Source organism: Corapipo altera, unplaced genomic scaffold, assembly GCF_003945725.1.
Source record: "Corapipo altera isolate COAL_440 unplaced genomic scaffold, ASM394572v1 267, whole genome shotgun sequence".
Lineage (NCBI taxonomy): Eukaryota > Metazoa > Chordata > Aves > Passeriformes > Pipridae > Corapipo > Corapipo altera.
The window spans coordinates 390378-415103 of record NW_020884970.1 but is presented as its reverse complement, the minus strand read 5'-3'; the positions used below and the strand labels follow the sequence as shown (position 1 = coordinate 415103).

Genomic DNA, 24726 nt, shown 5'->3' with positions numbered 1-24726 from the left:
TCCAGGAGTTACCAGTGATGGTTTGAGCACTGTTGGAGCTTGTTACCCATTCCATTTTACTCTTCCAAGTCTCCCTAGCTTTGCCCCTGTGGTGTCACTGACCTATGACAGTAATCAACTACAGCTTTCCTGAAAGATTGAAAATGTTGTAGCCTCTGACAATTCAGTGCGAAAATGTGTTGAGGGACAGAAATAAGGGTAAGAAGTGAAAAAATGGTAGCGATGCTGCTTCCTCGTACCTCTCATATTTTACTCAAAAAAAGGATGGTTTAGCTCAAAAATCTAAAAAAGAAAAATCAGGGTGAATTAAAACTGCATTGTGATCTATGTCAAAGACTGGAAAGTAACAGACACTTGGTGTCGATAAAAACCACGGCACAAAAATTACACGATGTTCCCCTTGCACAGTTTCGGGCTGGTTTGTTCTCGGCCTTCCCACGCGTTCCGGGTGGGAAGATGCTGTGCCCTGTGGCACTCACTCGCTTCCTTGGGCCCTCCCTTGGGAAAGGGAACTCATTCCTTCTGCTTCCCCCGCAGTTCATGGCACCTGGGACGAGTGGTCTCCGTGGAGCTTGTGCTCCTCCACGTGTGGGAGAGGCTACAGGGACCGAACCCGAACCTGCAAACCCCCCCAGTTCGGGGGCAACCCCTGCGAGGGCCCCGAGAAGCAAACCAAGTTCTGCAACATCGCGCTTTGCCCAGGTAAGGACAGTGACAGATTAAAAGTCTGCCCCCTCCAGCAGGTCTCCCCGGCTCTGAAAACACCCTTGCACAGCCCATCCAGCTCTGTAGGTGACTCCAAGGAAATACTGCCCAGCCTACACTGTCCCCAGGAGGATCCTCTCTCAGGAAAGGGCTCATTGAAGGAGCAGCCTAAAGGGGCTTTCTGGGGTTATTCAGCTCAGACTTGTCTTGGGTTCACTTTTGCCCTCTGTAATCTCTCCCAGAGGACACATTACATGGGTTGGATCTATTTCCAAGGCCATCTTAAGCTTCTCACCTGTTCTCTCCATTGAATGGTTTAAAGTTATTTTGCCTGTGCTTACTGTTGTGCTGGAATTAATTAATAGTTCTACTTGCTTGTAATATATGTGCATTAATTCACTGTATATGCAAGTTTAATTCACTATATATTGCAGTTTTCTCTGTAGCTGATCCTGCTTTGGGTGGTGAGATGGACTAAAACTCCTGATAACCTTCCATGCCAAATACTTTTAAGCACCTTTTCCCTGCCCCTAGATTTCAAGTCCAGATGCCTCTCCCTGAGTTTTGCTTTGAAACACCAGAAAGAACCTCAAGATGAAATTACTTTTATTGCCTGGAAATCCATTTGTGCTCCTGTGGCTTCCTTCCTCTGAACCAGACTGGCCCAGGATTTACAGCAGAGCACCCCTTAATTTAACTCTGGTTGTCCTGGTGAACACCATCTGAACACGAGGGACCTCCCCAAAATTCCCTCCCTCTCCCAGGGTAATGTCAACTGACATTTTTCCAGTTTAATGAGAATCATTATGAGACATTATTATGTCCCTGGAGGAGGAGAGGGACTGTGGGAGTGATGAGAACTTTGTGAAAACATTAGTGAGAAGCCTCCTGGCATTTCCCATCGAGTTTTCGCTCCAAGTAACTATCCTTGGATTTTTTGGCCGCTGCCCAGAAGACTCTACTTGGAATGAGAACATCCCAGACACAAAATCGACTCTGTCATAAGAAAGACAAATTGAAGAAGTCAGAGCTGGCACCGCTTGGGCAACAAAGCATACCCTGAGTTAACATTGATCCATAATTAATTTAAATACAAATAAATATGTGGAATGAAACAGCGGTGGAAAAGACAAGCAGCCCAAACTGCAAAGGCTTCAGCTCTAATTAATGCCACAAAGGCAATCAGGGGCCTGGCAGTGCCAAATGAGAGCGGCGTCGGGGGAATCACTGAAGCACAACAATGGGTGTTTGTCACACCAGGCACTCACATTGCTCATTACCACCCTGCTCCGAGGATTTATTACCATGGCTGATGAAAACGCTCTGCTGCAGGGACAACAGAGCCTTTGTTCCTCAGGAGCAGTGGAAACCACAGGCCGAGCCCCAAGTCCTTCGAAGAGGGAGAAAAGGAGGTAGACAATGCCTGCCTCTGCACAGCCAGACTCCAAGGAATGTTTCTGATAGACTCACACTGTGGTGGGAATGGCTGTGGCTGGGATGGAAAACCCTCAGCATCTCAGCCAGGAGGCATCTTTCCATCAAGTGCAAGAGGCTGGTGGCCATCTCTGTTCCTCCATTATTTAAAACGTCTCTGAAATTACAACCTGATTAAATAAATAACCTGCCAAATAAAAAAAATGAAAGGAAGAAATAAATAAAAGGAAGAAATAAGCAAAATGAAGAAATATATAAAAGGAAGGAAAAAAAAAGAAAGGAATTAAATAAAATTACCTGTTCGAGAAGTGTTTATACGACACCCTGAGGCACATGGTGGGATTCTTGGGGTGTCCTGTGCCAGGCCAGTTGGACTCAATGATCCTGATGGATTCCTTTAAACTTAGCATATGCTACAGTTCTATGATTCTATCCCCCACTGAATGACCAAATTATGGGTTTAGCTCTTTTATTTTCCTACCTCCAAATGCTGGCACTTGTGGTAGCCCATCACCACTGCCCCATCAGCAGGGAGGCTGTTGGATCATTCAACCTTTTTTTTGGCAAATGCAGTTTTTGTTGATAAATGCACCTTTTTTTGTCAATGATACTTTTAATGTGATAAATACAATCTCAGTTTTCCAGCGCAGGGGAATGTTAATGAGGGGCAGACATTGTCATTATTAGGAAGGAATTCTTCCCTGGGAAGGTGGGGAGGCCCTGGCACAGGTTGCCCAGAGAAGCTGTGGCTAACCCATCCCTGAAAGTGTTCAAGACCAGGCTGGATGGAGCTCTGAGCAACCTGGGCTAGTGGAAGGTGTCCCTGCCCATGGCAGGGAGTTAGAATTGGATGATCTCTAAAGGTCACTTCCAACTCAAACCATTTTTAGATTCTACGATCAGTTCATGGAAACTTAACAGCACTACCTTCAGCCAGAAAAGCCACTCTAATTTATACTGGGTAGGACCTTCTTTGTGGGGTTTTGGATCATTTCCAGAGAAATGATCAGACACCTCAACTTGCGTTTCCCCTTTTCGGGATTGATAAGCACTGGCACGATGCCTTGAATTTGTGCACAATAAAAACATCAATCTTGGATTGCTAAAAACGAGCACCTTTTGGAAGTACTTTTCTGCCTGCCTGATTTTTCACACCTTCTGAGCCCCTCTGAGTTAATAGTTGTTCGTTTGGACGGATTTTGACATTCTTTTTACTCAGTTTTTGCAAACAAAAAGCTGCTCAGCTGCAATGGGGATTATCCAGGGCTGATGGAGTCCTTGCAGATCTCACAGGGGACCAGTTTGCATATATTTTCCTTGGACAGGTAAACAAAGCCAAAAAAAAAAAAAAAAAACCCACAACAAATGAGCTGCAATGTGCTTTGAGCCGGAATTCAGACTTTTCAGGGATTCAGGTTGTATTTCTGAGTGAGACCTGGCAGCTAATGAGAGCTAAACAGAGCATGATGACCGCTGCTAATGAGCAAAAATGCTGCAGGAACAGCAGAGTGGGTGATGGATCTGTCGATCTGGGACCAATTAGGGTGTAACTGCCACACTTGGGAATGCCTCAGTCCTTACCACGTTAATAAGATGTATTCCTGTTTCTCTCCAACCCCGTTCCCATCATAACCTCCCTCCTCTATTAAATTATCAGAGACACTGCTGTGTAGAGACACATCAAACCTGTCAGTGTTAATTCAACTGTGAGAGAAGTACATTGACCACACACACACACACACACACACACACTCTGCTCCTGGTCTCATGTTGGAGCACACCTTTGCTCCCACATTTCCTGGCTATCAGGGTGGATTCCTGTGGATAACACTGTGATTGAAGTTTTCTACATGTGCTTTCATAAAAAAACAGAGCATTAGGTTCTTGAGGAAGTTCCTTCTCTGTGGGTTCATCCATTGCTTTGGTGAAAAACGGGTTCCTTAAAAAAAAAAAACCCTGATTGCCCCAAATGAGAAATGTCCTGATAATGTACTGATTCCTTCAAAGTGCTCAGTGGAAACATGATCCATGCTTTGATGTTATGTTGGGATCAGCAGTATTATTACTTTTGACTTTTATGTTGCAATGTGTAACATCAATAATTTCAACTTTTATGTTGGAACGTGTAATATCAATAATTTCAACTGTTATGGTGTTCTGTGGGGTGTGGAACATAAAAATGGGAATGTTGTGGTACTTGCATCCTGTCAGACCAAAACATTCCAGCTGGAGGCTGCAGAGGATCCTGACAAACCACTGTTGCAATGTTGTCTAAACTTTTTTTGGGTGATCTTTACCCTCTCTCTCGCTGACTCCAGTTTGTCCCTCCCTGCCTTGATCCACTGTAGGCACAGGCTGCACCATCTTTCACATTCCTCTTTCCAGAGGGAGCGATTTTCACATTCTGTTTATTTTCCTTCTTTGGGCCACTCAGTGGACGGCAACTGGAACGAGTGGTCGAGCTGGAGCTCCTGCTCCGCCTCCTGCTCCAACGGGACCCAGCAGAGGACCAGGGAGTGCAACGGACCCTCCTACGGCGGAGCCGAGTGCCAGGGACACTGGGTGGAGACCAGGGACTGCTTCCTGCGCCAGTGCCCAGGTTGGTCACCAAAGATTTTTCTCTCTCCTGCATCACCTTTCTCTTTTGTAAAGTTTTCCTTCGGGAAGACTTGCACCCTTTTCGGCAGTAATAGGGAGGTTTGGGTCCAACAGACCATGGCAGCCTAAAATCCTCTCTTAAAAGAAACCTTTAAGACAATTTGTGAGTTTCAGAAGCCAGGCATTCCTTGATTCCAACAGTCTGGAATGATTCCAGCACAGCCAGAGTGCCCTGGGGATCAGCTCACCAAGGTGCACACAGAGGTGTCTCCACTACAGCTTCTATGTCAACATTACATTGATGCCTTAAACTCTATATTATATAAAACTTTAATATAACTCTTTTAGCTCTTTTAGTACCTTTTAGTACCTACTTTTTTAGCTCTTTAGTACCTTTTAACACCTTTGTACGAGATTTCCAAAAATGTTGTTTGACATTCCTTGCCGAAATTCCAACGGACAAAGATTTGAGCAAGGTGAAAAACAGCTTATCTGGAGAAAAGTACTCAGAATAAGACATAACAAGGGGCACAGCACTTGATATAACCAAGTCAAAACTACTCAGAAGCCTTGAAGCCGTTCCACGCAGGACAGACATGAGGAGGAGGAGGAGGACAGGGATGAAGGGGTGGTCATTTTGTAACCACTGACTCAAATCTGGGAGGTGTGTCTGAGGGTAGGACAATGGGACAGACAGTTTTGGGGCTGGGTGTAACCAATGAGGTAATGCCTAGATATTATAATTAGATGGTATTATAAAAATTGTAAAGGCCTGTACTGTGGGTGTGTGCAATATATTTTGTGCACCAAAGGCACCACAGTTAAAGAGCTGCTTTCTACCTTTCTGTACTCAAAATTGTCCAGAGAATGATTTCTCTGATTTTAGGCACCAACATGATTATTCATTTTCAGTTCCCCGCATTCCTATTACATATTCATTACATTTCCCAACACTTATTAACATATATACATATCCTTATAAGGTCTTTGAGGGGCTTCACTGTGGGTCTTTGGTGATCTTTTCTGTTTGGAGCCCCCAAAGTTCTGAGTGACTGCCTCATGATCTTCTTGAAGACAATACACCTGGTTATAGAGTAACTGCCTCAGTTCCCTTCTTTTGTTTCTTTACTTTGCTTGGTTAGCCCTTTTGAATCACTTGACTCACTTATAGGTAGTTTTTATGGTACATTCTGCTGCAAAAACTATTAGTTCTTGTTACATCTCAAAACTCTGATATCAAAACCATCACTGGCAAATGCTCCAGGAGACCCCAGAGAGGTGAGTGATTACCCACAGGGAGTGTGTCTTTTGTAACCTTGGATATCAGCTTTTCAGGCTGATCTTAAAAAACTCAAATTATCAGTGAGACCCTTCCTTCTCTTCCAGAGTGCTTCAGCTTTCCTCCTCTTCTTGTTTTGTTCCTCTTCTGTCAGTGTTTCAAGGCTCTCAGTTATATTTGAAGCAAACAGGGAAGCATCTTCCATTGTATCTCAGCTTTGAACCTTATCTGTGACAAGGTCTGGAACAATAAAGCTTTAATTTATGCCTATCTAAGACTTGTCACTTTACGCATCTATCTTTGAGTTAAAATAATAATAATGAGAACAATAATAGTAATAATAAGAAGGATAATAGGAAGAAGAAGAAGAAGAAGAAGAAGAATGATAATAATAATAGGGACAATAACTTCTGTTGTCCCAGCTGCTGTAGTTGGTACCTTACATTTGGAATAATCATCTTGTCTTCATAACATGGATCTCGAGCTCCAGCAGAGAAGTTTCATGCAGGAGAAGCAATGAGAATTAAAGCAGAGACCAGAGCACACCTAACACCAGAAATCTGTGTTTCTCAGACTGGCACCAGCTCTGTAGAGTTGCAGGTGCAGTTTGCTCCCCCCTTTTTTTTTTTTGTTTTGGTTTGGTTTGGTTTGGTTTTTGTTTTTTGGTTTTTTGTTTTTTGTTTTTTTTCAGAAATCTTGGGAGAGGCCATTTTAATGGAAACACTTTGGTGAGCTGGTGTGGAAAATATTCCGACCTGTAAAGAAGGCTTGAACAACTAGAAACCTTTCAGACTGATCAGGAACTAAATTTTATTGGCGTGGTTCTCCTGGCCTGTTCCCTGCCTGTCCCTGCGTGCTCCTTTCCTGTTAGACCATGGATTTGAGAAGGATTGCAGTCCTGAGATGGAGAGTCCCTTCCTCTCCTTTGTGAGGGAACAGGGACAGCCAGAAACAGCTCAGGTCTTTTATGCTCTTCTCATACCTTGCTTAGGTGACAAAATACTCTTCTTTTCACTCCACGAGCATAGAAACCTGTAGCTCTTCATCCTGGTCTACTATTTGCTCAGGAAATCCCTGTCCTCTCTGGTACCATCATCATCTGAAGTATTTAGCACAGGTATTGAACTTTCCTACATGGTCTCTAGTGGGTTTTGGTGTTTAGGTACCTCACTCCTTCTTTGCAATTTATAGAGAATTTCAAAGACAAAAGGGGCTTCAAAAAGGACAAAGTTGTCCCACTGATTTCAGAGTTATCTCTCAAAGCAATGCAGGTCATATTTTCCACTGCACAAAATATCACTAAAGAAAGCCCCCGAATTCAGTGCTGTCCCTCTTCTTTCGTAATTTTCTTGTACCTCTTGGAGAAGACAGAGATCTCCCACCCTCCCAAAAGAAGGGATGCAGTAATTCACAACTGAAACCCAAATAGTAAGCAGCAGACTTAGGCCTTGTTCTAGTTATGTCACTGAGTTGTTGTGCTGCAGCAAAGGAGGTTTCCCTACCTTGCAGACTTGTTGTGAGGGCTAATTAACATTTTTATGGTGCTTTGATAAATGCCATTGTTAATGTAAAAGAAGTAGCATTTTGATAAATGTCATTGTTAACGTAAAAGAAGTCACATTTCCACTGAATCCATAAAGATGCTGGGAGAAGATACAACTGAATGAGACAGCATCCCAAACCTCTTTCCAAGGCACATGAAACATCAGTGCAATGGAAACAGCTGGAGGGAGGTTTATTTGATGTTTCTTCACGGTTTTTTGCCCAAGGGCTCTGCTGGTCTCTCTAAACCCCTGAGCCAGACCTTCTCTGGGAAGGTCTATTTTCACACATACATTGTACATCCCAACTGAGCTCCAGCTGTGGGCTTTGCTTGGCAGATGTGGTTGAATCCCTGCCCACCTGGAGAGTGTTCATGAGCCCAGCCCCAAATGTGAGCCTGAGGAGAGAGATAGGGCTGTTTTTCCAGGGAGTGAGGACACTGAGGAGGAACACAAAAACACCCTTTGACTATGAAAGGGCTGATGCAATGGGAAAGGACACACTTTGTTTTAATGTCTGTTGAGAAGCAAAGATCCAAGGGAGGAGACCTCCCTTCCCACAAGCCATGCCCTACTCACCCTACATTCCACTGCCCACTTTGGGACTTCTCCTCCTTCGGTTACACATTATGTTTGGGACTAAACAGGCTGTTTCTCTCCTGTTTTTTTTGTCTCCAGTGGATGGGAAGTGGCAGGCCTGGGGAGTGTGGGGCAGCTGCACCGCCACGTGTGGGGGTGGAACCCAGAGACGTGACCGTGTGTGCTACGGACCCTTCTTCGGTGGAGAGACTTGCCAGGGTCCCAAGGAGGAGTATAAGCAGTGCAATGACAGAAAGTGTCCTGGTAGGTACCCCAGACCCCTCGTGGTTTGCTTTGTGGGAGAGGGAGTTTGTATTATGGAAAGGGCTTCCATGTCAGAGAGCTGAATGCTACAAGAGTTGGGATCCCATAAGAGCCAACACATAACGTAGGTACAAGATACACCAAGGTCTTGACTTAATTGTTGCAGCATCCATTGCAACCATGTTGATTTAGTGAGTATTTGGTCAGTTCACCAGTCCAACCTTGGTGGTTTTCATCTTTTCATTGCCATAAAGTCACAAGAGGCAAAGAGACACTGGTAGCAAAAACTGAAAGCAGAGTCTCGAGTCCATGAATTAGTTGAGTACTGAGGATGCTGCAGTGGTTTCCCACCCTTTACCTCTGGGAAACCTGCACACCACTGGAAATTATAAAAAAGACAGCTCTGTCCACATCTGTCTGAGCCTTCCCAATCTCCCCCTCCTCCAGAGTGCAAAAGCTGAATGAAGGGCAAGAGAGGGCAGGGGAAAACCTGGGGCTGAATGTGAAAACCAAGCAGGAGCAAACACAAGTGGGAATGTTTCTGTCTGTCTCTCAAAGACTATCCAGAGCCCCAAAAAAGGCCTGTGCACCATTTTGACTTTCTTTCTCAGTCTGAGTTGAAGCTCCTGGTGATATTGCTTGTGGGGAATCAATGGCCTTTGTGATGTTGGCAGTCAGATCACATCGATCCTAACAGGCCGTGAGTTTTGACTGAAAGGGTAATTAATTGTCAGAGCAGCTCAGTGAGAGGCAGGAGAGATTCTCATGGCAGCATCCTGGCATTCCTAGTGAAAGGGGGTGTCTCCCTACAAGACAGGAGGCAGCAGTTTTGATGCAGATGTTTCTGGGGGCAGATCTGACATGTGGAGGACGAGTTGACCCTCAGACTCCCTCACCAACTGCTGAAGACAAAGAGATGAAAGCCAAAGAACTTCAGCATGGAAGTTCCAGCACGTTTAGCTCGGAGATAACAGAGAGAGAGGCTGTGACAGCACAGTCACTCTCTCCAGCTCTGCTCTAATAAAAGACATCACCTCTCCTTACAAGCTGTGCCTCTCAATTAGCAGTGGCATGTGAGAATCTCTTCCAACTCTGCCACAAAGCTCTCCCACACCACAGAAAATCTTAGCACAGGGTTGTCTGGTGGTGTCTACAGAGTGATGCAGATTTAGTTCAGCTTCAGTGTGTGCCAGCTGGGGCCCTGACAGAACAAGCCCAATCTTTTCTTCTCTTCCTGCAGGGGTTGATGCCTGTGCAGTGCTCAAAAGGAAAAGGCACATCTCAGGGACTGGGCCCTGCTAAGGGTTCACAACCAGAAGGGTCTCACTGCAGTTTTTAATTTGCAAGGGAAGGAAAAGGTGGGGAAACATCAGAGGCTAAAAATAAACCCGCTCAATTTGTTCTCCAGAAAGTACCAAATGCCGGCATGATTTGATTTGAACAGAAGAATTGAACTTAATTGGGTTAGTTATTAAAATCTCCCAGTGCAAATAGGTTACTCTGGTAAAAAGGATTTTGTTGTGAAGCAACATCAAAAAGAAAAAAAAAAAGGAAGAAAGGAGGAAAGGATAAAATGATTCTCTCCTGGACTGGGAATTGCTCCTGCACTCGCTGGCAAGACACCACCAATCAGTGTATTTTTAAAGAGCATCTCTGAGCCACAGCATCCCTCAGCGGTCCCCAGGGACACTGCAGGGGTGAGGAGACCAGGAATGTTTGACAGGTCGGCAGAGGAGAAAGGGGAGCATGGATCTCATCATTCTCCCTCTCTGCTTTCTGCTGTGCTCTGCTGTTTTGTAGCCAAGGGTGGTGATAGAAGCTCCAGCCCCACACCCCAAACCCTCCTTTGAACCACGGGAGGATCAAAGCTCCAGAAGAAAGGAGCTTGGAACTCAGCTCCCTGCTCTGCCACAGGCTCTCTGGGTGACTGTGTGCTGGTCATGGCTGGGTGATTCAATCTCCCTGTCCTAGAGATTGGAAGCAAAACTGCCTCTTTCCACCCACGTTCTGCCCTATCTACAGAAGTCATGAGCTGTTTGCACAGGGACTAGTTCTGTGTGCGCAGAGAGCACAGCTGGGGTCCCTCTTACCCTCCAGGATTTCATTACAACAGTGATTACCCGCAAGGGAACTTTGAAACAGGGGAAGCAGCATCTGTTTCCAAGCAGAGAGTGTAACTTATTCATTCCCAGCATCTACTGGGGAGGAATCCATCTCTGAACTGCAGCTGGGGCTGGAGCCACACAGGCCTGGAGCTTGACTGCAGGAGCAGTGATGTTCAGGCAGCTTGTTGGGTCTTGTAGGAGTTCTTCAAAGAAGCAGGACTTGCCATGCCCATAATTTTCGGCTTGAGCCTCCCCCACAGCCAGGCTGGGCTCTGGGTAGTCCCAAAGTAGAAGTGAGTTAAGTCCTGACCAGTTATTTGCACTCACTCAGTTTCCTTTTTATCGGTATTTTTACCTGCACAATGAATAAAAACTATTCAAAACTAATCAAAAACTATTAAATCAAGTTTTTTCTCCTCCCCACCCTCAGGAGTGACAAATAGCTTTAACACCATCCTCTTGGCTCCCTTAGCTTTACATGCTGTAAGTAATGAGTTTCTCAGCACAAAGGTCTCCTGTGGTGAATGTTCTTCTCCCGGATCACATCAACTCTGGGGCCAACTCAGCTCCACCCACAGACAGAAGCATCTGAAAACTTCCTTCCAAAGAGCTTTTGCTGTGATGTCTCAAAGCACATTTCTGCAGTCTCCTGGACTTTGCAGCAGTTTTTGGAAATGAGCTGCTGATGCAAATCCAGCTTGTTGGTGCTCAGATCTTCTCCCTGTGTCCTTGCACAAGATGGAAGCAGACAGAGGACCTGCATGAAGACCATCCAGGGGATATGTCCATCCTTTTTTTTTTTCATCTACTTGTTCTTTCCTTCATTCTTACTGTAATTGATTTAGGCCAAGCCTTGTTTTAGATACACCCTACCCTAAAGGATGGAAGAAGTAGAGTCTGAAGCTGTGGGGTTCCTCCAGAAAAGATGGACATCTGCCATTAAAATTAAGAAATGAAACTCCTTAGTAGAGTGTTGTAACAGCAGTTTTCTTGCAAAGTGCTGCCACAAGGCAAGGCAAATGTGTGAATGGCCTTTCCCAGGTTGTTCCATGGATATTAGTGAGCTAATCCTTGGAATGGTTGGATACCCAGTTTTCGGACAAGCAGAGCAAATTCCAGAGGGTTTAAATGGCTTTGTCAGGGCCATGCAGGAGCAGCTGCAGAGCTGAGAGCTCAGCTCCAGACCTCCTGGCTCACACCAAGGTGCTGTTCCCTCCAGATTCTGCTCCCCTGTTTCCCCTTTCCGTTCTCTTTTCCGTGCCCTTGCTGAGGAGGAAGCTTTAACAATGGAGTTTTTCTCTCCTTGCAGAGCCCCATGAAATCTGTGATGAGGAAAGTCTTGGCTCTGTGGTTTGGAAGGAGACTCCAGCAGGGGATGCTGCCGCTGTCCGATGTCCCCGCAATGCCACTGGTAAGGGTGACTCTGTGATGGGGACGTGGTCCATCCTCAGGGTATTCCTCATCCTTTGCCTCCTGGATGAAGAGAACCTGGTTGTGGGAGGACAGGACAAGCAGATGGACTTCCCACCCATCTTTTGGGGCTAAATTAACTCTCTCTGGGTTTCTGTGGCCCTTCACTGTTTAACGACAACATCTTGGTTCCTACTGGACAATTTGAGGTGCTTTCCATCCACCTCCTGCCTAGTCCTGGGACAGCTTTGCACTCAAGACTATCTGTGGTGTGTTCTCCCCATTAACTACAAACATCTTTGCAGAGCAGGTGGGGCTTTGTCAGAGATCTCTAGATTTGGTGGTTATATTTCTCTCCACTGCCCATAAACAAGCTGGTATTTGAAAGCAGGAAAACCTGAATTTCACGGTCCACTTATGCTTAGAAAACACAGCACCTATCTAAACATTTATTCAGGTGCTCAGGTTGATGGTCTGATCATGGGGGCATGAAGTGATGGGATCTGGGCATCTAGGTGTTCTCTCTTGTGACTATGACTCTGTGTCATGTCTAGTCCCTAAGGATTAGAAAGCAGGGCAGAGAAGGCTCCAGGAGACAGTCTGGTGCTGAAACTTGTCCTCAGTTGGATGTTCCTCACTCCCAGGCAGGAACAGAAATATGGGCAGCAGTGTTAATAATGAATTTAAAGGCTTTATTTTGCTTGAGGGGGGTGGTTGGGTACAGACCAACCCTGCAACTCTGTTTGAATCAGCTTGGGACAGTTGTGTTGTCCCAAATTCTGTCCTAGAAAGGCTGTATCCATAGAAAGGTCACTGAACCCTTTAGCAGACCCAGCAAACCTGGTCCTCAGAGACTCTCCAAATTGCACCCTGATGGCTTGGGTGAGGTGATCCCCTTCCCTTCTTCCTCTCTGATAAGTTCTTGTTTTCCTCCACGAAGGCATGTGATTATCACTGCAAACCCCCCTGTAGACTGGAGCTGAGGGAAGGCCTGGGGGAGGACTGAGAGCAGCTCTCAGAGTGTTTCAGCTGCCGCAGGGATGGTTTATTCTCCTCCAGACTGTGTGGGCAGCACAAGCCGCTGTGCCTGGTTTAGTTGCAAGTACCACAACAAGCCACCTGGGGAGGCTCGTGGGGCTTCCTGAGCCTGGAAGAATGTTGTCCTCCAGGCCAGGAGGAAAAGAAGCCCCTTCCTTTCACCTTGACTAGCCATGGCCAGCCTGTTAATTTTTGTTTTCATGCCCAGTTCCTTCTGCTGCCCTGCAATAATAAAATGCAGGAGGAGAAGGTAATAAAAATAATTTCTCCTACATGCTTGCATGGGTTGTTCAGGCACCTGCAAGTGCCTCTGATGTCCTTTGTACCGGTAGCTATGCCTGAATGGATGCACTGACCAGTTCTGGGTGACCTCCATGGAATTGTTAAGTTTGGAAAAGAGCTCTAAGATCATCGAGACCAACCCTTAACCCAGAAGTGCCAGGTCCACCATTAAACCATGTCCCCAAGTGCCACATTTACATGTTTTTTGAACATCTCCTGAGACAATGATCCCACCACTTCTCTGGACAGCCTGTTCCAATGCTTGACAACTCTTTCAATGAAGAAAATTTTCCTCATACCCAGTCTAAACCTCTCCTGGTGCAACTTGAAGCTGTGTCCTCTTGTCCTGTTGATTCCCACCTGGGAGAAAAGACCAACCCCCATGAATTCTTAGCTTCTCATCCTGTTTTCCTCACTCCCATATTTGTTTCTTTCATTTTTCAGGGCTGATCCTTCGAAGATGCATTTTAGATGAGGAAGGCATCGCTTACTGGGAGCCCCCAACATACATCAAGTGTGTTTCTATAGATTACAGGAACATACAGATGATGGTAAGGCAGAACAACTCCTCACTCAGCAGATTTGGGATCGTCCCAAATTCTTGTAACATGGTTATAATTGCTAAAAAGAAGGAAAGGAACATTTCCATGTGAAAAGGAGATGCCGGCTCTGCCTTGATTTTTTCTTACTGTTTTTGTCTGGTTATCTTGTGATGCACAGGCACTCCACGGACAAAGGATGGTTCCTTTCAGGATGTTTTAAAACATATCTTGGCAGAATCCAGGTTCTACCAGGTCTTTCATATCACATTATCATTAAGTATCATTGTGACCGTATCACTATTTTATTTATAAATAAGCTTCTCATTTTCTGTTAATCTTAAATGCTTTGCTGTGATGAATTTCTGATGGTCTCCTGTGGTTTCCCTTTAGGAAAACTGCCCTCCTGTTCAGGACAAGCTACAGTCTGTCCTAAAATAATTCCAAATTAGTTATAAGAAAAGAGGGTTTGGGGGCAAAAATATTCTTGTTAGCTGGCTTGGGTTATGAGCAGAAGAAACTCTGTGGTAAGATAATCTCTTCTGAACCTCCACACAACCTTTCCTTTGTGGGCAAACAAAAAAATTCAGTTTTCTATCATTTTAGAACCACTTAGAATATACTTCAGAATCTATCACTCTGTCCTATCATTTTAAGAAAACCAGAGGCTCTCAGGCCAGCAGAGATTGTCAGATTCAACTCATCTGCACTCTGAATTAGAAGGAAGGTCAAAAGCCTTCCCCCAGCAATTCCTTCACTGAGCTCATTAACTTGACTTTGACTGTCCTTAAAGTGTTTGTCACGTCTCTTTTCTGTTTCCCAGACCAGGGAACATCTTTCCAAGGCTCAGCGTGGGTTGATGGGAGATGGGCTGTCAGATGTGCTCCAGAACCTGGTGGAAATCTCCCAGGATGGGACCAGCTACAGCGGGGACTTGCTGTCCACCATGGACGTACTCAGGAACATGACAGAGATCTTCCGTAGGGCTTATCACAGCCCCACCTCTGGAGATGTCCAGGTGAGCTGGGACACGCATCCTGGGGGCCAAGGCTTAACTGGAGGTGTGTTTGTATGCACAGGGTTCCAGGTTGGATCACCTCCTTTGCAGCTGATGCAATACTGATAAAAAGCCAGAGCATTTTTTTCTCCAAATGTCTTCCTGTATTAACAAACTCTCCCTTCAAGGTTGTTCTCCCTGGCTTAGAAACTGGAGAACTTGAAAGCCAAAGTCACTCTGAGCTGTTTCAACCTGACAGCACTTTACTGTGGAGTCTAATTGATATGAGAACATCATTTGGAAGGGATTTCAGTCTTAATGACTAGAGGTAAAATGATCCTGTGGCATTGGGTACCTGGATGTTGATGCAGGAGAATGTCCTCTGGCCTTCTCATACCAGGGTTTTACTTTCAGCAGCTGCACACAGAGCAGCCACAAGATACCCCCTTGGGATGCGTCATTACCCCATGGCTTCAAACATTAAACTGATCCTGCAGGATCTGCAAAGAGTGGTAAAAACTAGAGAAAAAATCAATAGTCTTAAATTTCCTGCCTTCTCATAGTGTACTGCAAAGGTGCTGCCATGCAGAGCATCCTCTGGATCAATCTCTGCTTCTCTTGCCTGGTAGCAGGTCAAAGAGGATCATAAGGAATATATTGGAAATGACAGAAATAGTAGAAAATAGGATAGAAAAGAACTTGTGTGAGGCAAGATCATCTTTTTCTAACCAGTCTCTGACAGACATCGACCAGTAATAAATACAAGACATATTCCCAATCCAACCCTTTAGGAAATACAGTAGTCAAAGTGAAGGCCTTGGGAAAAAAGCCTTGTTGGTCATTAACATCCTTGGGACCTGTGAAATGCTGTGGGACCCTTTGGGAATGGGACCATGAGAACCCCCTTGGAGCATGGCTGGTTCTCAAATGTTCCTCCCCCATCACTGGGTCCTTCCCAGCCTGGGCTGTGTTTGACTGACCACCTCTTTTGTCCTCTTTTCTCTCCCTTCTACAGAATTTTGTCCAGATCCTCAGCAATCTTTTATCGGAGGAAAACCGGGAGAAATGGGAGGAAGCTCAGCTGGTATGAACCTTCAGCACCTTCCCTGAGATGAAACATGCTTTCAGCACAGGGTTAAGCCACAAGGAGAGGAATTTCCAACTGTTCACATGACCTCCTAGATCTTCTTGCCCAGAATTTTTGAATATTAGGAAAGGGTTCTTCCCCCAGAGGGTGGTTGGGCACTGAACAGGCTCCCCAGGGAAGCGGTCACAGCACTGACCCTGACAGAGCTCAAGGAGTGTTTTGACAGTGCTCTCAGACACATGGGATGATTCTTGGGGTGTCCTGTCCTGTCAGGAGTTGGACTCAATGATCCTTGTGGGTCCCTTCCAACTCAGGACACTCTATGATTCCATGATTCCAGGATGAGTTATGTGCAACATAAATCTGTTTTAGCCACAGACCACACAAAATCCCCATCCACCACTTTCTCCTTGGATAAAGCCTTATGATGAAAGAGCCAGAGTATCCAGACACAGTGAGCTGTGCTCGGCTTCAGAGTCTCTGGATGAAGAACAGTGAAATACTGGTGGTGGATACTGAATTTTGGATAGTTCTCAGAGGTCAGGCTTGGGTTGGAGTTGATAACCCTGCTGGCTTGCTCTAATTCCACTCTTTCCTCTTGCCAAGGTAAAGAAGTGGGATTTCATGAGTTTGAGTTCCTGGATGAAAAGCTGCAGGACAGGCAGGATTTTCAGAGCTAGGGTCTTCTCAACACAAGCTGGGCTTTGTTTCAGTTATGTTTTGTTTTATTTCTCCCCTCTCAAGGTTGGGGATCCTGCTGAATTCCCTAATCCCCATGCTTGGAAGTGTTCAAGGCCAGGCTGGGTGGGGCTTTGAGTAAGATGTTCTAGTAGGTGACCCTGCCCATGGCAGGGGTTTGGAGCTAAATGATCTTTAAAATTCCTTCCAACCCAAGCCATCTATGATTCTATAAACAATTCTGTAGCTAAACTCTCATGTACTAGGGGATGGGTTTGTTGGGTTTTGTAGCTGTGTTTTATTTGGCTTTTGTCTCCTCTGCCCCAGTTGAACTCTCTGTTGTGGGCTTGTCTCAGACCTAGTCCTTGTCCCTTTGCCATTCTCTTGACAAGCCCTTGGGCTGCTCAGGGCTGTCATCTCACTGCAGCTTTTAGGCACCACATCAGAGGGGAAAAAGCTCTGCCTCAGACCAGCAGCTCTGCTGGAAGGTTCCATAGCAGCTCGTTCCTCCCATGCCCATTCCTCAGTATTGCACCTTGAAACACAAACCCTCAACTTGCTCAACCCTCAAAGTCTCAAACAACCTCAACTTGCAGAATAACCTGGACAAGGAACAAAACTCAGCCTTTGTGAGAGGTCAGTCCTGTGGAAGGTACTTGGAGAGATGGCTCAGAACATGGCAACTCACTTTTAGGCACCTGTTGGTGTTGAAAAATTCCTCAAAGTGATTTGGAAATACCAAATAATCAAATAAAAAAAATCAGCCCCAGAGTCCAGTTTATTCACACCAACCAGGGAAGTCCCCTGGAAAAAATTTCAACTGCAAGTGCTGGCACAGTTGTTGGCAGTCCAGAATGGGAGACAAGGACCTGAATATATTTCCTTCATGCAACAGGGACGCTGTCGGTAGCTGGGCAGCCTCTTCTCCCTGATATCTTGTGTTTTCCCATTGCATTTGAATGAGAATGGTCTGTCTCCAGGTGAGATAAAGAACCATCTCAACATGGTCCTGGGCAAGTGGCTCTAAGTGTCCCTGCTTGAGCAAGAGGGTTGGAACAGATGACCTCTGAGGTCCTTTCCAAACTAAACTGTACTGAGATTCTCTGATTCTGTCATTCTGTGACCAAATACGTGGTTCTAAGCCTTCAGGTGCGTGTACATATTTCAGCAGACAGCAGAGGAGGCTGTCAAGTTGTCATGACAACGGGGAAACCCTGTTGATGCCCTCAAACCCAGCTGCAGTTACTCTGTGTGACAGTTCATTCCCACTGGCTGTCCCTGTGCAATCTGCTCTTTGCACCCATAGACAGACACAGCCCAGCCTGCTGCCAACACCACCATAACCCTCATGTGGATTGGGAATATCATGGGGAGGAGTTTTGTTCAATGGGAATTGAGATGAGAGCCCAACACTTCAGAACAGAGAAATCTTCATGGACTGGATAACAACAGAGTTTTCCACAGTCCCTGTTTTTCTCCCTCAAAGCTGCTGGACCAAAATCACTCCCTGCATTTCCCAGGATCAACCAATTCTTTTAAAACAAAGTCTTTGTCTCCCAGTTTGATCATTAAAAATAAACCAAACTTCATCGTTTTCCACATCCCAAAACCCTGTGCTCCGCCCCCCCCAGACAGAGATGTTGTTCAAGGAAAATATAAACCAAAACAACCCATAAAAGTACTCACAGAAGGGTTACTGTGCTTTTTGAGGAGATTGTGTTCACCACTATATGATAAAAACCTAAAATGCAATGGCCAGTGTAGCCTGGATTTAGTTTGACCTTGTGATTTCAATCTGCAATGGAATATAAAATATGCAGTTAAAAATAGCTTCCTCACTTACTTCTCCTCCTTGTGTGCACACCTGCTGTACTGGCAGGACTTTTTGATCTCATCCTGATACAATTTTAGTCTTACCAAGATTCCTTTGGATCAAGACACACAAGGCCACCCCTGTGCTCCTTGTCCACACATTTGAAGGCTCAGCCTTCCTTCTCCTCCATCCCATCCTGCTTGTCCCCAGCTGTCCCTTCAGCTCTGCTCAGCCACCTCAGGAAGGTCTGGATTACAGGTAGGAACTGAAAATGCTCCAAAAGTGGTGGAAAAGGAAAAGAAGGATCTGAATTCTTCAGCCTCTCATGGTATTTGCAAAGCTCCTGTAGGCAAATGTGAGGAAAAAGACAGCACAGTTCCTTTCAAGTGGATTATCTTTTATGGAATCTGTCACTGGGAAACTAGTTATTGTTTAACAGCCTTCTTTCAGACTGGCAAATTACAAGTGAAGAAGAGTTACTGCCAATATCTTTATCAATGGGAAAACACCAGGGAAGAAAGAAGATACAGAGAAGATCCAAGACCGGTCCGTGACCAAGAATTTGGTTATTTGGAGAGTGAGATCCTGCCAGCAAAACAGGAAAGGAGAAAATCAGCCAGAAAGGAGAAAATCAGTCCAGAAAGGAGAAAATCAGTCCAGGAAATGCTTTTCTGGATAGGATTATGTGGTCTGGTGCCTGGGATTCAACATTAAACCATGGATGTCCTTTGGTGTGGCTGCTCTTTGTGAAATGACAGCAAGATTAACTACCCTGGTGGAGGTAATGCTTTGTGGGCTCCATGTCAGTAGAGAACACATATATATACATATATATATACGCCATCAGAAGTAGAGCAAATATATTTTGCCAAGTATCACAATACCTGAGTGTCAGGGAAGTCTCAGGCTTGGCAAAGGCTCCTGGAATTTGACAAAGGGCAAAACTTCAATACATCGACACCAACGCATCTTCACTCTCTGGATGCGCAATTCCAGATGCCTCTGGTTTTGGGCCAAATACTCCAGTCAATGGGCTTGGAAATCAAGCAGATGATTTTAAAGGTCCCTTCCAACTCAAACCATTCTCTGATTCTTTGATTCTCTGATTCTATGCAAGTAAATGTGTAGGTTGTCTTCTGCTCCAGACGATCTCAGATACTTCTGTTTGCTTTAAAACATTGCCCTCCAACCCAAGTTTTACCAATCTGAATGTCATATTATTATTTCTCGCCCCTTTTAGGGGTCCTTTAGGGGTCTTGGTCTCCTTTTAGGATTTCTGATTCCTCATTCTTTCCAGCTCCATTCATACCCCATTATATCCAGCATATGCTTCCAGTTCACGTGCGAGGGCAGGAATCTTTGCCCACAGAGAAACTCCTGCTGTGCTCATTAGTGTCTGATCTACTAAATATTGTCCCTCTCTTTGCAGATAGGGCCAAATGCCAAGGAACTGTTCAGGCTTGTGGAGGATTTCATTGATGTCATCGGCTTCCGCATGAAGGATTTCCGGGATTCCTACCAAGTGACAGACAATCTGGGTGAGTGGATTTGCACTCCCCACGTAGGATAGAGAGCCCATGGAGCTGTTAATTACTGTGTAATATGTGTAACCTGGGCTGTGGGGAGGGAAAGAGGGGAGGCAGCAGGTGGTGCAGCATTAAAAGGTCCTGGGAAAGACAGGGATGGTCGTAAAGACGGGGTGGCTTTTCTCCAAAAAATTTAGGATTTCACCCTGAACAAGAGATGTCCATGGAGAGATATCCAAGAGATATCTATAGAACCATGAATGGAGAACAGGCATACTGGGCAGAATGAGTCTCTTCCTTTTATTTTTTGAACACAAGAGCTGCACAGCAGCCAGTGGAGTGATGAGGCAGCAAGCAAACAGCAGGCAGTGTGTGATTTATCCTGTGTGCACAACCCCGGTGGGGAACTTGTTGCCAGAGGATGCTGCAGAAGCCAAAAAGTGCAGATGGGTTCATGATGGGATTAGGAAAGTGCACAAAAGAGAGGCCCATTGGTGGCTGTAAAGTTGATGATCTGGATACAGCCACTGGCTGAGGAAGTCCTGCTCATTGCTGGGAGGACAGACCAGGAGACGTCTTGCTCTGTTCTTTCTCACACTTCTTTTTGACAACTGCTTTTGGCCACTCCTGGAGACAAGATGCTGGAGCAGCCTGATCTCTCTTCTGCCAGGTTTAGTGCAGGCAGGGCCTTTCCAATGAAACCCAAACAGTGTCATCTTCTTTCATGCCTAAGCAGCATCACCTGAGGAGAGCATCACTCCTACAGCTCTCAAAATCCAGTCTCTCTGCTACCTGATTTCCCAGAATTGCTTCTAATGGTATTTTCAGCACAGGTGAGTTTATTGAAGCTGGTTTGTTGACTGGTTTTATCTCTTGCTCCTCTCTAGTCCTCGGCATTCACAAACTGCCTGCGAATGCAGCGACCGACATCACCTTCCCCATGAAAGGCTGGAGGGGCATGGTGGACTGGGCCAAGAACTCAGAGGACAAGGTCACTGTCTCCAAGAGCATCCTGTCTTCAGGGCTCTCAGGTAGGCAGCACAGCCAGGGCACTCCAACAGAAAATTCCTTCTTCGTTTTCCAAGTGGTTCCTTCCATTTGGCTGGTCTTCAAATCCTCCTTCCAGCTCAGCTGGATTTGCTCACAAATACTTGGACACCAAAAGCATTGATGGGTGTAAGTAAGGCTCTCAGATATGGCCTGACCAAGAGGTCAACTTAAACTCCTTGCAAAAGTTCAGGAGCAGGCTCAGTGCCTGGTTGTGGGTGTATATCTTGTCCTAAATGAGTAGCAAAAATAGGCAAACAATGCTTTAGATGCCCCCCAAGACTGGATCCAGGCCTAATAGGACCATCTAAGGGTAAGTAGATTGTGGTCAACACATCAGACTGAGGTCAGGGTCTGCTGCATGGACAAGCTTTGCTAGATTTGGGGGTTTATGGTTGCTGTGTGAAACTTCCTGCCCCCAGAGAGGAAATTCAGAGGCATTTATCCCTGAGGTCACTGGCTCCACAGCAGGGCATGGATATGAGCCACAGTGTGGAGGTGGGATCTCTGGGTGCATCAGCCTCACTGCCAGCTCCAGAAGGAACCTGAAAGGTTCTGGGATGCTCTGCTGGGGCATCCAGGTGAAGTCCCAGGAACAAACACACTTCAGGCACCCATCTTTTGGCAGATAGACTCGAAATTTTGCAGGATTGAGCCCTGAGTTTTCAAAAGCAGGACTCCAAGTTGGGCTAATTGCTGGGAAATGGTGGGATTTACTTCTGGCACACATGGTTTTGAGAGGGCAAACTGTTGGCTGCTGCATCAGGCTCTGCTGTCCTTCCTTGGGACAGAGGCCAGAGACTGTGAGTTGTTGCTGCCAGAAAACCTTTGGACTCCTGTTGTCACACCAGGACCTCTTGTCTTGGGCTTCCCTGCTGGGAATGGAATCAACCATCATTTCTACTTGGGAAATCTGAGGCTGGGAACTGTTCAGTGACACCCCCAAAGGTAAACAGTGAGTCACTGTCAGAGCAAGGATCATGTGAAGCTCTCCTTCTGTTTTGTTGTGCCTTGGAGACACCGTGATCTCCGTGGGAGAAGCTGGAGCATGTTGGAAGGGTTGCCACAGTTTGTGTGTTGTGGTACCTTCACCTCTGGAAAGCTTTGGACAAACTGCTGGCACCAGGCAGAGACAGAGCTGATCCTGCCCTGGGGCCGAGGGCTGTCCTGAAAGTATCCAATTCCTCATGCTGCTGTTTTCCAGATTTCCATTAGAAACATCCTCACACAGAGCTGCTCTGGGGCCCCCAAGCTGCAGTGACTGTGCAAACAAAAGGTGACATCCAGCCTGAAGAAACGGCTTCCCATCAGTCCTCACTTCTCCATGGTTTCCTGACTACCACCCAGGGCTCTCATGCCTCTGTTTTGTTCAGTATCTTGTGCTGGTGGTATATTCTTCAAGGGTTTATTTAGTGATTACAGTGGAGATGCACCTCTTTTAGCTTTGATCCTCACTTCCCTTCGGCTGCAGGGAGTACGAGTAACTATCCTGAGCAAAGTGACAGAGACAGGAAGCTTCATGAGACCAGAACCAAACTCCCTCACTACTGGGAGCTGATTTTGGTGGGCCAACACTGGTTTGTGCAGTTGGATGATACAACTGCCCTGCAAGCCTGTCTGTCAGTCTCTCCCAGTTATGTGTTCACCAGTTATCCCCAGTGAGCCCAGCCTGATGATGTGAAAGATGAACACAGAGTTTTGCCTGCCCTGCACTGATGGAGCAAACTCAATCTCAGCACAAGGCATGAGAGAAGCCCCAGCTCAGGGCCCTACCCCAGGCTTCCTCAGCATTGCTTTTCATTTGTCCACTTCCTTTTTCTCCCCCAAAAATCCATCTTCAGGGCTGCCTCTGCTGCTTGGAGTTTATCAGGGGACCCCTTGCTTTTTGCAGCTGGGCCCTGCGAGACAGCAGAGGAGGAGGAAAAGGGAAAGCAGGAGGAGGTCAAGTGATGTGCCCAGAGGTCACACAGATGATTCAGAGGCTCATCTGGGACCTTGGTCCCGAGACACCACATGAGTTTTGGGGTCAGACAAGGCGCAGTGGGACAACTCCCCTTCTTGCTGCCCTTGTCGGCCCGAGCTCGGCTCTTCCCTCTGAAGGCTTGATGATTATAGATGGGTCCAAATGCCTCGAGGTGGCTGCAGGAGACCTTTCCACCCTGCAGATCCGCCTGCTGTGGTGCTGTCAGAGGGAGTAGTGGGTTTCTGAATGGGGGAGAGCAGCGGGCTGGTCATCTGGGATGAGTGAGCCTTGCGTGAGGGTGGATGCCGGGTCACCCCGAAGGCGCTGAGCCCTCTCTGGGGAACGATGGAGACCCAGTGTGGTGACAGCAGGCACTGCATCCCACCACAGCCACTCTGGCGTTGGCTGTGCCCCAACAGAGGCCAAATCGTGCACGTGGGTGTCCCATGGGGACAGCTGTCACCCCGATTGTCTCAGTGCCGTTGTCTTCTTCCCTTCCCTCTGGTGTCCTGCAGTGTCGGACGACTCCTCCGTCTTCGTGGTGGGGACTGTGCTGTACCGGAACGTGGGCAACATCCTCTCCCTCCAGAGGTAAGAAGGGCTGCCTGAGCAGGGTGAGAAGGCTTTCCTGCTGATCACTCTGACTGCAGACCCCTGGTTTTCCAGGAAAAAGCGAAGGTCACCGGGGTACAACGAGACAGTGAAAATATTTTGCCCCCCACGGGCTGATGCTGCGCGTTCAGGTGGGGACGGGCTCATGCCTTGCAGCCATCATGTGCTGGAAGAGCAGGAAGGTTTTCCCCACCCATGTGCACCCCGGATAGGAGGAGAGGCACAGAGCTGCTGCTTCATCCCTGCCTGCCGCCCTTTGCCCTCCGGGCATGGATTCTCGCACGAGGGATTTGGGGAGGGTTGGACAGAGGGGGGATGGATGCTCAGCTGCCTCGATCCTCCCGAGCTCCCGGAGAGCTGCCAAACCAGGCTGAGCCCTCGAGAGCATCACGGCAGAGACAGGCTCGGGAGGAGAGCAGCAGCAGCACGCCTGGCTGCACATGTCTGCCCTGTTCCCGGCCGCTGCAAACTGCCTCGGGCACCGAAGCTTTTGTGTTCAGCGCTCTCCTTCCTTCCCTTCCCTCCTCTTCCTTTTTTTCTCGCTCTTTTTTTTTTTTTTTTTTTCCGAGACCGGTACTGAGGCAGTAAATTAAGCATCCTAAGGCACCTTCTAAATCTGTTCTGCACTGATTAGCGTGAGCCCATTTACCATAAACACCAGGGCATCTCTCCTCACCGATAATCATTTAAATACCTCCAGATTTAGCACTGGCAATGGCAAAAGAGCTCCAAGTGAGTGCAGGGAGGAATTAGCAAGTCAGCCAACTGTATTCTGTAATATCTTCCATTACAGCAGTGGGAATTAGATCAGAAGGGCAATAAACATCATTGGCTCAAATGATCCAGCAGTATTTCAGCTTTCTCTGGCCAAGCAGGGAATGAGCTCTGATAACCAGCAGCTGCAGCAGCCACAGCCTCCGACTAGCATTCCCACAGGAGACCTGATTTAAGATGTTCCTTAATTAAAGGACAGTCCTTCTTTAAAAAAAAAAAAAATCAGGAGTCTTGAATCACCTGTGGAGAGTCAAAGGAAAAAAAAAAAAAGGAGAAATAAAAGCAGCAGCAGCAGTAAAGTACCTCTTACTTCACTGCTGTGCAAATGGACACAGCATTGAAAAGGAGAATGTCATTAAATAGCCATGTAGCTGCCTATGGGTAAAAAATGATTCTGACCACAGAGGAGAGGAGCTATTCCTGGGTACACATAAGCAACATGGACCCGGATCCTG

The 24726-nt window shown here is 46.5% G+C and overlaps 1 protein-coding gene across 11 annotated transcripts in view; it reads left to right on the top strand.

Moving 5' to 3' along the window:
- Positions 1 to 24726, top strand: part of ADGRB1 (adhesion G protein-coupled receptor B1) — a 293421-nt gene that overhangs the window by 142546 nt on the left and 126149 nt on the right. For 10 of the 11 annotated variants that reach the window (XM_027665116.1, XM_027665120.1, XM_027665119.1 and 7 more), the window contains 10 exons: positions 538 to 702; positions 4565 to 4738; positions 8236 to 8400; positions 11815 to 11916; positions 13680 to 13786; positions 14598 to 14792; positions 15787 to 15855; positions 19779 to 19887; positions 20763 to 20906; positions 23401 to 23476. In XM_027665116.1, coding sequence (XP_027520917.1) covers positions 538 to 702; positions 4565 to 4738; positions 8236 to 8400; positions 11815 to 11916; positions 13680 to 13786; positions 14598 to 14792; positions 15787 to 15855; positions 19779 to 19887; positions 20763 to 20906; positions 23401 to 23476 — 1306 coding nt within the window. The remainder of the gene's footprint in view (positions 1 to 537; positions 703 to 4564; positions 4739 to 8235; positions 8401 to 11814; positions 11917 to 13679; positions 13787 to 14597; positions 14793 to 15786; positions 15856 to 19778; positions 19888 to 20762; positions 20907 to 23400; positions 23477 to 24726) is intronic. The other variant, XM_027665117.1, reaches the window with a different exon arrangement.